This window comes from Lactuca virosa, chromosome 1, assembly GCF_052849685.1.
Source record: "Lactuca virosa cultivar CGN04683 chromosome 1, Lactuca_virosa_CGN04683_v6, whole genome shotgun sequence".
In the NCBI taxonomy this organism is placed as follows: domain Eukaryota; kingdom Viridiplantae; phylum Streptophyta; class Magnoliopsida; order Asterales; family Asteraceae; genus Lactuca; species Lactuca virosa.
This window is the reverse complement of record NC_136426.1, coordinates 95,636,237-95,649,573: the sequence shown is the minus strand read 5'-3', so window position 1 is coordinate 95,649,573 and position 13,337 is coordinate 95,636,237. Positions and strand designations below refer to the sequence as shown.

At 31.7% G+C, this 13,337-nt stretch overlaps 1 protein-coding gene across 3 annotated transcripts; it reads left to right on the top strand.

Moving 5' to 3' along the window:
• The first annotated feature begins 242 nt into the window (after positions 1-242).
• LOC145105684 (protein RGF1 INDUCIBLE TRANSCRIPTION FACTOR 1-like) lies at positions 243-3,163 on the top strand. 3 transcript variants are annotated; one of them, XM_079042780.1, is made up of 4 exons: positions 243-426; positions 529-702; positions 913-1,137; positions 2,725-3,163. In XM_079042780.1, the coding sequence occupies exons 1-4, from the start codon at positions 424-426 to the stop codon at positions 2,887-2,889; spliced, it is 567 nt and encodes a 188-aa protein (XP_078898906.1). In that variant the 5' UTR covers positions 243-423; the 3' UTR covers positions 2,890-3,163. The 3 variants fall into 3 exon arrangements, with proteins under 3 accessions (XP_078898906.1, XP_078898900.1, XP_078898893.1); XM_079042774.1 differs by having other exon boundaries at positions 526-702; XM_079042767.1 differs by lacking the exon at positions 243-426 and having other exon boundaries at positions 520-702.
• Positions 3,164-13,337: the final 10,174 nt, after the last annotated feature.

Genomic DNA, 13,337 nt, shown 5'->3' with positions numbered 1-13,337 from the left:
TATTTTATGTTGCATGTTTTGGATTACTTAATTGTTTTGTATCCATAACTCCCAACAAAATAATATAAACATGTTATATGTTTTTTATAAATTATCCAAAAAATATAGGGATCAAACACGAAAATAGTAATAGTATAGAGATCAAACATGCCGGCTTTAGTATATTAGAAGGTGTAAATAGTAGTTTATTTTTATTAATAATTGAGGCGGGTGCTCCCATTTGTCCATTAGCCAATACAGGAGTTGTTTTGTTGATGACTTCTAAGTTACAAGTTGTTTACTCCCTCTCTCTCTCTCTCTCTAAACTTTTCATCTTTCTCTCACTAACAAAATCTTCTGAACAAATCTTCCTTTTTCTGATCGGCGATCTAACGAACACCAACGAGGTTCAGGAATCGATAACGAGCACTCCTCAATTTCTCAATGGTAATGTGTATATATCAGTGATTGATTCTGTATGTGTGTGTGGTTTCTGCGTTTTATATAAGATGATGAATCTGTGCTTTGATTGGGGGATGAATGCAGCAGCAATTGGTGCCGCCATGGCTGGAAAAGTTGCTATCAACCGACTTCTTCTCGGTGTGCCGGACGCACGGAGACGCTGCTAGAAGTGAGCGTAACATGTTCTGCTTAGATTGCAATGACGAAGCATTTTGCTTCTACTGTCGATCTTCTCGACACAAAGAACATAAAGTCATTCAGGTCAGTTCATGCTCCATGTGTTTCTGTAATTCTATATGCTTTTTCACACATGAACTCCTTAATCTCTCATGCTTTCAATGTAGCATAACATCTCCATTACGATCTCTCTCACATTATTCAGTTCATGATCATATGATGAGATTCGTTTGATTGAGAATTTTCTTTTGAGATGAATATATATAAATCTTGAAAATTGTAACGAATGTGCAGATAAGGAGATCATCATACCATGATGTTGTGAGAGTTTCAGAGATTGAAAAGGTGTTGGAGATCGATGGTGTTCAAACATATGTGATTAACAGTGCGAAAGTTTTATTTCTAAACGAGAGACCACAGCCAAAATCATCATCATCAGGAAAAGGGGGTTCTCACATTTGTGAAGTTTGTGGGAGGAGCCTTTTGGACACTTTTCGTTTCTGTTCGCTTGGCTGTAAGGTTAGCCTAATAAGCTCCCACTATCAATAAATTATATTAAATTAAATTCAATTAAATTAATTACTTAATTTTTTACTAATTTTGAAGTAATCGCCTTTGCTTCACATTGTTAGACAACACAACTCACAACATGATGGATTGGCATTCACCCAATATGCTCATAACTTCATCATGCAACTTCATATAATATAAATATTAAAAAAAACCAACCCATCATCCACTAATGATGTATATATATATAATCATACATGCATTATTTGATATATACTATTTTCTTCCAAAAGATAAAAAATAATATTTTATTAATATAAATTTGTAGTTAGCTACATTTTGATGCAAACATCTTTAATTACGGTTAAATGAGAATAGATAATTAAATATTTTTTGAAAATGTAGGAGATACATTGCATTCTATCCATTCTTGTTCATGTCCTACATTGATCATTTGCTTCCTAACTTTATGACAATCACAATAATGATGGATCACTATAATGATTCCACATTATATCTTTTTTTTTTTAGTTTCGTTTTTTATTTTAATATTTCTTAACTAGTAGTTCTCAGTCAAAATCGGTATTGATGTTTTTATCCCTTTTTCTTGAATTGTAAAAGTTTGTTTTCATTCAAAATTAGTGTTGATGTCTTTTTTTTTGTTTTGGCCTTTTTGCTTCAATTGTCAAAGTTGCTTTCTTTAAATTAAAATATAATAATGAAAGCTACCAATGCTTATTATATTGAATTTAATACACGGTTACTCAATTAATGATGTTAACTTTAAAATCTTACAACTCACTTCTTTTAAGTACAGTTTCATATTAAATTGTTCAAAAATGCAACGTTCCATTTTCTATAAGATTTTGTTCAATTATTTCTATATTTTCAAATTTCAAAAATGACAAGTTATGAATGACATTAATTTTGCTTCATATTTTTCTCAATATTGTCTCGTCAAAAGTCATTTTATGCATTTAATTATATGCCATAATCTTGATTACACTATGTGTCACATGCATATCATTTTTCTTACAAATTAAAGTACTATCTTTTTTTCATGATTTCTTCACATTTTTTGTGCTTGAGATATTTGATTGCTCACATTTTTTATGTTTATACAATTTCATTAATTAAGGATAGTCATTAAACTGGACATAATGGGTTGTATCATATGATAATTTTATTTTACTTTTTGAACATTTGTCACAAATTAAACATTTATCTTGTCAAATTGACCCGATATAAAAAGCTTAAAATGTATTCTTTTGTTATGTGAAGTTCTTAATTTTAGAAAATGGCATCCTTATTTTGTAAATGACATCATCACTGTTAGAAAAGTAACTTCGCAAATTAAATTAGTTTTGAATTTTTTTAATCTAATGGTTTATTATGTGATAAGTGTGAAAGACACCTCATTATTTCAAAATTTTGTGATTATCCCTTTTATTAAGATAACTTAGCAACTGTTATCATTTTCTAACTGAAAACGATCGATTTAATATATAAAATTAAGTCAGATTTAAACTTATTTTTTTTAGTTTAATAATTGATTTTATCATTAATGACATTGTTTTAATTTAATTTATTATATAGCTAGTTGGGATAAAGAGAAATGGAAATGCAAGCTTTTTGTTAGAAGGGAGATCATCAACAACAACAAGAGTGATGGTGAGGGGTGAAGAAGAACAACTCATGTATCCTTCCACACCTCCCTCCACTAGGAGAAGAAAGGGGATTCCTCATAGGGCTCCAAACTAGGAGAACCATAAGTATTACATACAAACTAAGTGAATTACTAAAATACCCCTCAAAACAAAGAAACAAATACCCTTCCTCATGTACCCTACTTTACACAACTCATCACCATTGACCATCAATTTGTTATATATATTAGTTCATCATCTCCTTCCAATGCCTTTCTACCCCACCATATATTCTTATTCCTAAACTTATTGTATTGTTTAATTTGGGGAGAAGGGTAGAATGGTAAAGGTCTATAATAATCAAACTACATGTTTTGATTTTAAATGGACGTGATTCTTTGTGCATATGAATATAAACTAGGGTCCATTTTTTATATAAATCTTTTTATTGGTTAATAAAACTTGAAATTTTATTTAAAAGATATAATCTATCTGGCATTGTAATGTGAGGCTTTAACATGAACTTATTGATACTAAAACTATTTTGAAAAATAAGAGGCGTATAAGGTATAAATAGAGAATATTTAAATAGTTGAGAATTATTTAAAATTAAGATCCCAAAGTACAATGATAAACATATAACAAAACTGTCATAAGGGAGGAGGGAGTCGTTCCCTCCCAACCCACCGAACCCACTGTCTAATCAATTTTTCTCTTTTATTTTTCTTCATCTTTCCGAACCCACAACACACGGAAATCCTATCTTTTTGAACTCATTCAATTAAAAAAAATACAAAACAGTTAAAGTACAAGTTTTAAAACACATGGTACAAGAGAAAATAAGAAAGAGAAAATAGAGAGAGATGATGAAGTGGGTTAGTGAAACCAATCAACCCACTCGTTGAAGTGGGAGTGGTACCGCCGATAACTGTATTGCTAATTAAGATTTTACATTTGATTGTTTTGTATTTTTTTAAATTGAGTGGGTTGAGTGGGTTCAAAAAGATAGGATTTCCGTGTGTTGTGGGTTCGGAAAGATGAAGAAAAATAAAAGAGAAAAAATAATGTGGCAGTGGGTAGTGGGTTGGGAGGGAATGACTCCCTCCTCCCTAATTGAATTTGATTTCTTGATTGTTTTATGAAGATAAAAAACCCCAATTAAATGTCTAATTATGCTCTTATGATGAAGGGATAAATAAATAATGTACAAAAAGTTTTCCATGTTCTGAAAATATTATTTTTATTTCAAACAAGCAATAAATTGAAAAAAAAAAGTTAGCTAAATATTTTTAATTACGGTAGTTTGCAGACTTATGCCAACCTGTCATATAATTATTGATCGAATAAAGCATATATGCTTATTTTGGTACATCATTGATTCATTGCTAACCACAATGATTATTTTTACGTATTTTCACCAACTAAAATCTTTTCTAAATTTTAAAATATAACCAAGTAATATGTCTATACAAAGTGTTATTCACTCTTTAGTCAATAAAAAGTAAAAAGAACCAAAAAATATAGATTTTCCATTTTCTTTTTTTACTTTTTGTCTTTCGATAAATAACGAATATATTAGTCATTAAAGGAAATACAATATTCTATGGCATCTTAAATTTAGATATACATAGCAAATTAAGAAATTAAAAGGAAGTGTTTGTAGAAAGTAGAGTCCATTTTATAGTCTCTTTTCATTAGCCCACCAACCCACATGGCCTTTTTAGTTTTTACACCCATAAGGAAACAAACACCTTTTTTTTCTTTCTTTTACTAATTACCTAAACATAAATAACAATTTCTTTTATTAATTACCTAAACATAAATAACAAAAAGTTGGCACTTGCTATATATATCAATGATAGCCACCAACTAGCCAAGTTACCTATTGGCTTCAGTCTCTTGTGCGTTTCCTTTTGTAGACTCTTATCCCTTGCTCTTTTGAAATTCAATTATAATTCAACCATATCATTAGTTAATTACAAATTTAGTTACACTTCTAATTAAAAATTCAAATGTGGATTTCCAAATCAATACTAACGAGGTAGGATGGTGGATCAATAAGTAACAATCAAAATGCCTTAAGATAACAATTAACAAGGCATCAGTAACAATGCTTAGTGCCAAGACAGCCAACTGGCAATATATAGCAATATAATCTTGACAAACAAGATCATCATTGCTTGATCCCATACATAGAGATTTCTATTTCGTAACTGGAATGCCTTTCAAGGATTCGATATGCTCCTACCTTTCTAAATAAAGTAACTGTTCATAACTTATTATTATTGAGATGTTGAATTGTTAGGAATGATATTGGGCAAATTACCATATATAATATATGGGGTTGGTCACTTTTTCTAAGCTCAAATAAGCTACAATGTTTTTTTAGAGGAATGAATTACGTTTTTTATTCGTATAGTTTTCAAATAGATAAAATGGTAGAAATGTTAACAAAAAAAAAAATTCTGAAATGATCTTCGTCTAAGACAAAATTATAGAAATTGTCCTTTATAAGAAATAGATGAAACTATGTAATTAATAAAGTTACAGAAATGGTCCACATGAATAAAGTTATAGGAATGGTCCTTATATAAGACAAATTTACAAAAATCATCCTTTTGTGTATGATATAATTACAGAAATGGTCCCTGACAACTTTCAATCCTATATTATCAAATATTTGTAGAAATGGTCCATGCTTCCTATATTATCAAATATTTGCAAAAATGTTCCCTTCTTAGATGAAAACTTATAGAAATAGTCCAGGTGGATCATAAAATTAGTGAAATGGTCTCTGCTTTAATAGGGAATTTATAAATGGTCCCTATCTAATAGCAAATTTATAAAAATTGTTCTTATTTTTTTATGAAATTACATAAATTGTCCCTGAATTTTAGAAAATTACTAAAATGGTCCTTGCTTAATTGAAAATTACAAAAATGTATCATGTATTTTATGAAATATTGTTGAAAAATATATGACTAATAACTCCATCATGAAATACAGGCCATTCTAGTTAATCACATTAGTTTGATTTGTCTTTATAATCTCCCCCAATAAAACAAATATCATTCATGCTTTTCTAACAAAATGCATATTTGCATGAATCACTTGCTCAATCCTACATATAAATAGAAAAATCAAAAAAATATTTATTTATATGTCATCCTTTTGACCAAAGATTTTATCTCTTGTATGTGATTCTTCTTTTAAAAACATTTTCATCTTGATATATAGTATCAATGAATAACACCGATAAGACAAGGTTTGAAGAGCTCTTATGCACAAAGTCTATCGCTCCACACAATATCACATGTTTTTAGTCCTGCTAAGCAAACCAAACAAGACAATGCATGAAGTTCCTAGAATTATGGAGATATAGAACAACATATATATGAGTTATTATGATATCATATAATTTGAGTCTTCGGTTATTATTACAATAATTAAATATATGATTTGACATAACGATGAATATACAAACATAGGTTTCATATTTGTTTCAGTAATAACAATGCCACTCCATTGCCATTTTAAAAGAATCCACAATGGCAAAGCTTTTCGTCAAATTTCTTTCAGTCGTCGACGTGGCATCTCAGCAACCACAAAGCTTAACATATGTCCATTATAGTAAAAGTTTTTCATTAACCTTATTGTTGGTTCCTATTAATTAAAAATTTATTAATTGTATATAGAGTATTTTATAAAATAAAAGAAATAAAAATAATGAAAAAGCTCATGCCAGAGCTTGTAACCGCATAAACATTTGAAAACGCTTATTAATGAATTAGCTCCCACAGTAATAGAGAAGCTTTTTCAAAATCTTATGCATCCGAAAACCTTTTAAAAAACTCATATTATGGATGCTCTAATAATAACTAAGTTCTTCAGAATGCATTAACCACAAAAAATCAAATATCTCACTTTTATGTAGATGAATGATCTAGAAAGTGATTTGTTGTGAGTTAATATATTCAAACAAAAATCTGTCATAGATGTTATGGACATCATTTTTTGTAAGTTGATTCAACATCTTAAATCATAATGTTTTATCCATATTCCAGAAAAAAAAAAGATGTCTTGTAATGAGAGGATGAAATCAGATGGTTTTAGAAAACTAAGTTGTTATTCACTATATTATAAAAATGTTTTATTTTGAAAACCTTTTGTGGTTAGAACCGATATATTACAGGAAAAATGAACGTCGGTCAGATATATTTCAAGAACACTTCACTTTGAATTTGTTCATTCCACTAAAAAAACTAATAAATTACACGTCACTTTGAATTTGTTACTAGACTATATTTTTTTTACAAAAATCGATGCATTTTTAAAAACATATTATTTATGAAAATTGTAATAAAAACATGTAGTTATTAAAATGTATTTCACTAGTAAGATGGTTTCCAAAAAAATGATGGTTTCAAAATTTTAAGTTCAATGATTAAACTAGAATCAAACCAGAATTGTGTTTCTTTTATTGCATTTTTTTTTTTTTGAGAAAATTCATCAAATAAACAAAAGGAGGGGAGCAGGGCCGGTCCAAGGATATTTTGGGCCCGAGGCAAAAACAAAAATGGGGCCCTTCGAAAAACAAATTGCTTTTAGTGTAACCGTATCACATGTTTTCCTTTTTTTTTAGATGGAGAGTTTACGTCTTATTTAAAACATAGATAAAATTAAAAATAGTTTAGAAGTGAATTATATTTTTCGGTTAAAAAATAATAATTAAATATAAACTAAATTTTTTTAAAATAAACTATTGTCAAGTTCTAAAATTGGCCCTCTTAAATAAAACTCGTTTTATAAATTTTTAGTGAGTATGATTTTTATCAAAAATGGATAAATAACTAACTTTTATTTAATAAGAAAATAAATAGACTTGATAATTTATAATTAGAATTTTGTGTGATATTAAAAAATAATTTAAGTGTGTAAAGTCTAAACTAATTGTCATTAAATATGTGTGTAAACCATTTGGGCCGTAAATATGTGTGTAAACCAAGATTTGGGCCGGTCTATTTAAGGTTTAAACTAATGAATATTATTGTACCCATTTAATCTAAATTCAAAATGTCACGTTAACTACAAGAATTGAACTCAGGACGTACAAGATTTGAACAGAGGCAGCGCCTTTTCCAGTTGGTCTGTAATCATGTTTGTTAAAAATATAACACTAATTATATATAATTATTAACGTCCATTTTTTTGGGGCCCCATTCCAACGATGGGCCCTGGGCCGTCGCCCAACTTGCCCACCGCCATGGGCCGGGCCTGGAGGGGAGTGTTTCAAGCAAATGATCATGAAAAACACAATTTTATAAAATGACCACGACTTCCGCGGAAAGGGGCTCTGCGGAAGTCCTTTTGCTCTGAGGAACAAAAAACCCTCTGAGGAAATAACGTGGCGGGGGAAAAAGACAAAAATAAAATTATAAAATTTTAATTGTGTGTAGAGTGTGCATCGTTTGACAGAGATGCCCTCTGGGGATCTATTCTTCAGAGGAGCATCTCTGAGGAATTGTTTTTCGCTAATACAAAGCCTAATAACGATTTTAGTATTTGTTTTCTTCTAAATCTAACGAGGTATCAATATTTAGCACATATCATTGATTCAAAATAACAGTTTAAATTATAAAACTATGTTTCTAAGAAATAGACTTAGAATTTAACGAAGAAATAAACCATGTTTTATCGAAGAACAATTCCTCATCGAGTCATCGGTACTCCTCTGAAGAACAGATCCGCAGAGGGCATCTCTGTGGAACGATGTACCCTCTGCGGAATTAAAATTTTATAATTTTTTTTGTCTTTTTTTCCCCGCCACGCCATTTCCTCAGAGAGTTTTCTTGTTCCTCAGAGCATAAGAACTTTCGTAGAGTCTCTCTCTGCGGAAGTCATGGTTATTTTATAAAATTGTGTTTTTCTTAGTCATTTGCTTCAAACAATCCTATCCTTTTGGTTATTTGATGAATTTTCTTTTATGATCCATCTTCTCAATTTTGTTGTTTTACATAATATTTATATTATTTTTATCAAGTTTTACATAATATTTATAACTTTTTTATCAAGACACTGTATTTTCAAAAAGCTACTAAATTATTGATTTGTGTTTGGTTGACGTTGCTAATATTTAATACAATCTAATATTTGTTTATTAGAATTTGAGAACTAAAAGATATAAAGATCAAGATCTATATGTGTTAATAAAATTTAGATATTATGATAGACATTTGTTAGAGGGCATTGGAGAGTAACAAATGGAAGGAATTGTCAATACAAGAGGCGGCCAGGCAAAACATTTTGTTCACCATATATATAGTTACAAGTTTTTTTGTTAGGGTCTTCTATGTAGGTCCATATGCATTTCATTGCATGAGAAAAAAATCATGCTAACACAACACCAATGTTTAAGACATAGTTTTGTATAATGTGGACAATATTTAATATATAAGCATCTTAAATATTTTTATGTTTGCGTTAGTATTCATCACCGTAGTAAACAAAGAGGGTAAGATGTCCTAAAACGAAAAAGCCCTAATGCATCAAACAACCTAGAAATCCGAATCACGAAAACAATATTAGTTCAATCGGAATAGAAGTAAAATATCAAACCACAATCAATCACATGCAATGAAAAATACCAAGCAAAAAGTAGATCAAAAAAGACGCAAAGATTTACGTGGAAAACCCAAATCGGGAAAAACCATGGGCGGAGGAAGCCAAAACCAATCCACTAAAATATTGCAGTGTTTACAGAAGTCAATCAAAGAGATTACAATGAACTATAATGATTTGGTGATAAAGGGGAAAAACCCTAGAGTCGCTCACAAAAGGAAGAAGAAGAAGAAGTCTTCAGAACTCTCTCTCTTGATTTTCCTGCGTTCAATTAGATTTGAAAAGGGAAAAGGTTTGACCAATTTGGCTAATTTGGTCCTTCAAGAATGGAATATTTGCATTTCAGGAACAAACCCTTTTTAGACCCGAAAACACCTATTTTAGACTATGGTGCCCCTTTTTGACCTAAAACACTCGTTTTAGACCTGGTGCCATTTTAGACCCAAAACAACCAAATTAGACATAGATTGCTGAAAAGAAAAAATAACCCTTGAACTAAGCAGAACTTGTCAATTTTGGAAGATATATTTCCACAATCTCCACCTTCACTTCAAAATAGACAATGAAAACTGCAATTTGCCCAACAATCACCGAAGAACATTAAACACTAACAGCTCATCAAACTCCAAAAATCCATAAGAACCTGCAAACGCCATTTAGAGAAAAATTGATTCCGAAAGATAATTTGAACTTGGCTATAGGAAGACTCTTAGTGAACATGTCAGCGGGATTATAATTTGTATGAATCTTGTCCACGACACAATCACCTTTTTCAATGATATTTCACACAAAATGGAAACGGATATCAGCAATGTGCTTTGTTCGGTCATGAAACATTTGATCTTTATTCAAGAAGATAACACTTTGATTGTCACAGAATACCGTGGTAACCTTTAATCTATCATCGAGTTCACTAAATAAACCTCTCAACCAGATGTCTTCCTTAACTGCTTCTATAATCGCCATATACTCTGCCTCATTAGATGATAAAGCAACCGTGGACTGCAACTGGGCATTCCAACTAATAGCACAACCATGCAAAGTAAACACATACCCTGTAATCGATCTTCGTTTATCCATGTCTTTTCCATAATCTGAATCAACCTATCCAAGCACCCCAGTGTTAGATTTACCAAAGTGTAGACATATAGAAGACGTACCACGCAGATAACGAAAGATCCACTGCACTGCTTTGCAATGTTCTTTTCTCGGGTTCGCCATATATCTACTAATCATGCTAACAGCATAAGCCAAATCAGGGCGCGTGCAAATCATAATATACATCAAGGATCCGACAACACTAGAGTATGGTACGCGTGTCATATAAGCCATATCAGTCTCAGTAGTAGGACTTTAACGGGATGATAATTTGAAATGAGCTGCAAAAGGTGTGTTGAAAGGTTTTGCTTCATGCATATTGAAGCATCTTAGGACTTTACCAATGTAAATTTTTCTGAGAAAGATATAAGATCCTAGACTTCTTGTCACAAATAATTTCCATACCTAAAATGTTTTTGATAGCTCCTAAGTCCTTTTCAAAATCAGCTTTCAACTGGTCTTTCAATTTCCGAATCTCCTTCATATCTTTCGATGCGATCAACATGTCATCCACGTATAAGAGTAAGTAGATTATCTAACCATCGTTACTGTTTTGTAATAAACGTAGCTATCACGGGCGCACCTCTTGAATTCGTTACTGGTCATGAATGAATCAAACCTCTTATACCATTGTCTAGGAGACTGCTTGAGGCTATACAGATTTATTCGATTTGCACACATAGTCCTCCTTTCCAGGAACTACAAAACCCTCATGTTGTTGCATAAAAATCTCTTCCTCAAGCACGCCATTTAAGAAAGCTATAGTAACATCAAGTTTCTCTAATTCATAATCATTAGAAGCAACCAATCCCAACAATACATGAATAGAAGTATGTTTGACAACTGGGGAATAAATGCCAGTGTAATCAATTCCAGGAATTTGACTATAGCCTTTAGCTACTAACCGAGCTTTGTACCTTGGTTTCTCATCTGGGTTGACAGGTTCCTTGAGCTTATAGACCCACTTGCATTTAACTGGTCTTTTACCTTTCGGAATAGGAACTAAATCCCAAGTACCATTTCTTTGCAAGGACTCCATCTCACTTTGCATTGCAATCATCCATTCACTTGAGTCCTTAGACTTAACAACCTCATTATAATTCACATGCTCCATTCCAAACTCAATATCATCAACAACAATAAAGGCATACGCAACAAGATCAACTTCAGCATACCTCTTTGAAGGTACAACTACTCTTTTCGGTCTATCTCTTGCAATGCATGGGGTAGTAGCTCGTGGTGGTGAAGATGTTGACTCTTCAACAACAATGAGCTCATCAGACGAGGAAGACTCTTGATTTTCTACTAAACTCGGTCTATATCAGACGACTCTATCCCCATACAACTTCAGGACAAATGGTCTTCAGCCTACTCCAAACATTTCATTTCTCTTCGAAATCATCATTTTGGATTTCCTAACTTCATTATCGGTTTAATTATGTTGGAACTTTGCTTTAGGATAAGGTTATCATTGTTGTCGCTCAACATGAAGATCCTGAAAAAACAATGACAACCTTTGCTTTAGATCTAATAGAAGGTTGCCAAAATCAGACAACCAATAGTGCAATATTGGTTGTAGTGAGGGAGAATAGGAGATTCTCTAGTATTTGTCGGGTGGATATACGAAAATAAGAGGGAAGTCATAGTATAGTGACTTCTAGTTTGAGTGGAAGGGTACATCGAGCAAGGGATGTCGGAATGATGGAAATAAAAGACGGTAGGGTGAGTGAGGGGTCTAGAGTAGGTGGGGTTTTTATATCAAAACAATAGGTTTTATAAATAAAGAAAAGAAAAAAAAATATAAAAAATGACATAATCTGTGCTAAATCAACTTCCCAAAGATCGAATAAAACATGAAATTTTGACAAAAACCAGTACATTTCTGTAATTTTGCTCTATTTTTTAAGTTTGGTTTGGTCCCAATAGAATTTTTTGGATACAAGTATGTAACTTGTAAGTTACCCATGTTCCAAATTTTTTGAATCCATCTCGTTCCCTTCTCTCGTTTCAGCGCATCTTCCTTCATTTCTTTGTCTTGATCTAAGAGCACAGCAGCATTGGAGCAAGCAAGTCACCAGCCATCACCGACGTCGTCCCTGAAATAGCACACCACCGTTCATCGGTCTACCGCTGCCGGAGTCCGAACGCAAACCATTACACAACCAGACCACCGTCGCCTGAGATAGAACAACGCAGCCACGCCAGTGACGCCACTGCAAACCACCGTTCCGGACTAAAGGTATTTTTTCGGATGTGTTTCTCTGATTGTTATTTAGGTCTGAATATCTGATACTTCGATTTCAAAAAATTTGTAAACTGAAGTTATGTTTGCTCTGATTTCTAACAAATACTTCTTAAAACGTTTGTTATTCCAAAGACATGGTTGATCCACATCAAAAATATGTTTTTTAAGGAAAAACTGAAATTTCTTAAATTGTAGTGGCCAAAATGTAATATGTCACAACGTTTTTTTGTGTGGATTCTCTATTCATTAGAGTAGTTGATATCTTTTAGTAACTGATGACGAATGAGTGTTTAGAAGTTGTTAGGCTGAGAGATTGTATTGTAGCCAGGCTTTCTTATGTGTTTTGCTTTATAGTTTTGTGTGTGTTTTTTTTTCCTTTTCCAGACATGGTCAAGATGAGGTCCAATGCTTGTTATTTTAACATGATTGTTGGAATCGTTGTTCTCGAAATTATTGTTAGTTATCCAAGCTTATGCTTGAGAAAAGGTAAAACCTCTTAATTTACTTGTTTTATTTTGTACGAATCAAATTAGTATATCAGTGATTGATTATGTGTGTGTGTGTTGTTTCTATGTTTTATGATGATGTCCGATGTGTTGGTG

What these genes read in the sequence shown, in the direction of transcription:
- LOC145105684 (XM_079042767.1), top strand. Translation starts at nt 520, where the DNA reads ATGCAGCAGCAATTGGTGCCGCCATGGCTGGAAAAGTTGCTATCAACC. An exon ending in AAGAACATAAAGTCATTCAG is followed by an intron (nt 703 to 912) that starts GTCAGTTCATGC and finishes ACGAATGTGCAG; the next exon opens with ATAAGGAGATCATCATACCA. An exon ending in TCTGTTCGCTTGGCTGTAAG is followed by an intron (nt 1,138 to 2,724) that starts GTTAGCCTAATA and finishes TTTATTATATAG; the next exon opens with CTAGTTGGGATAAAGAGAAA.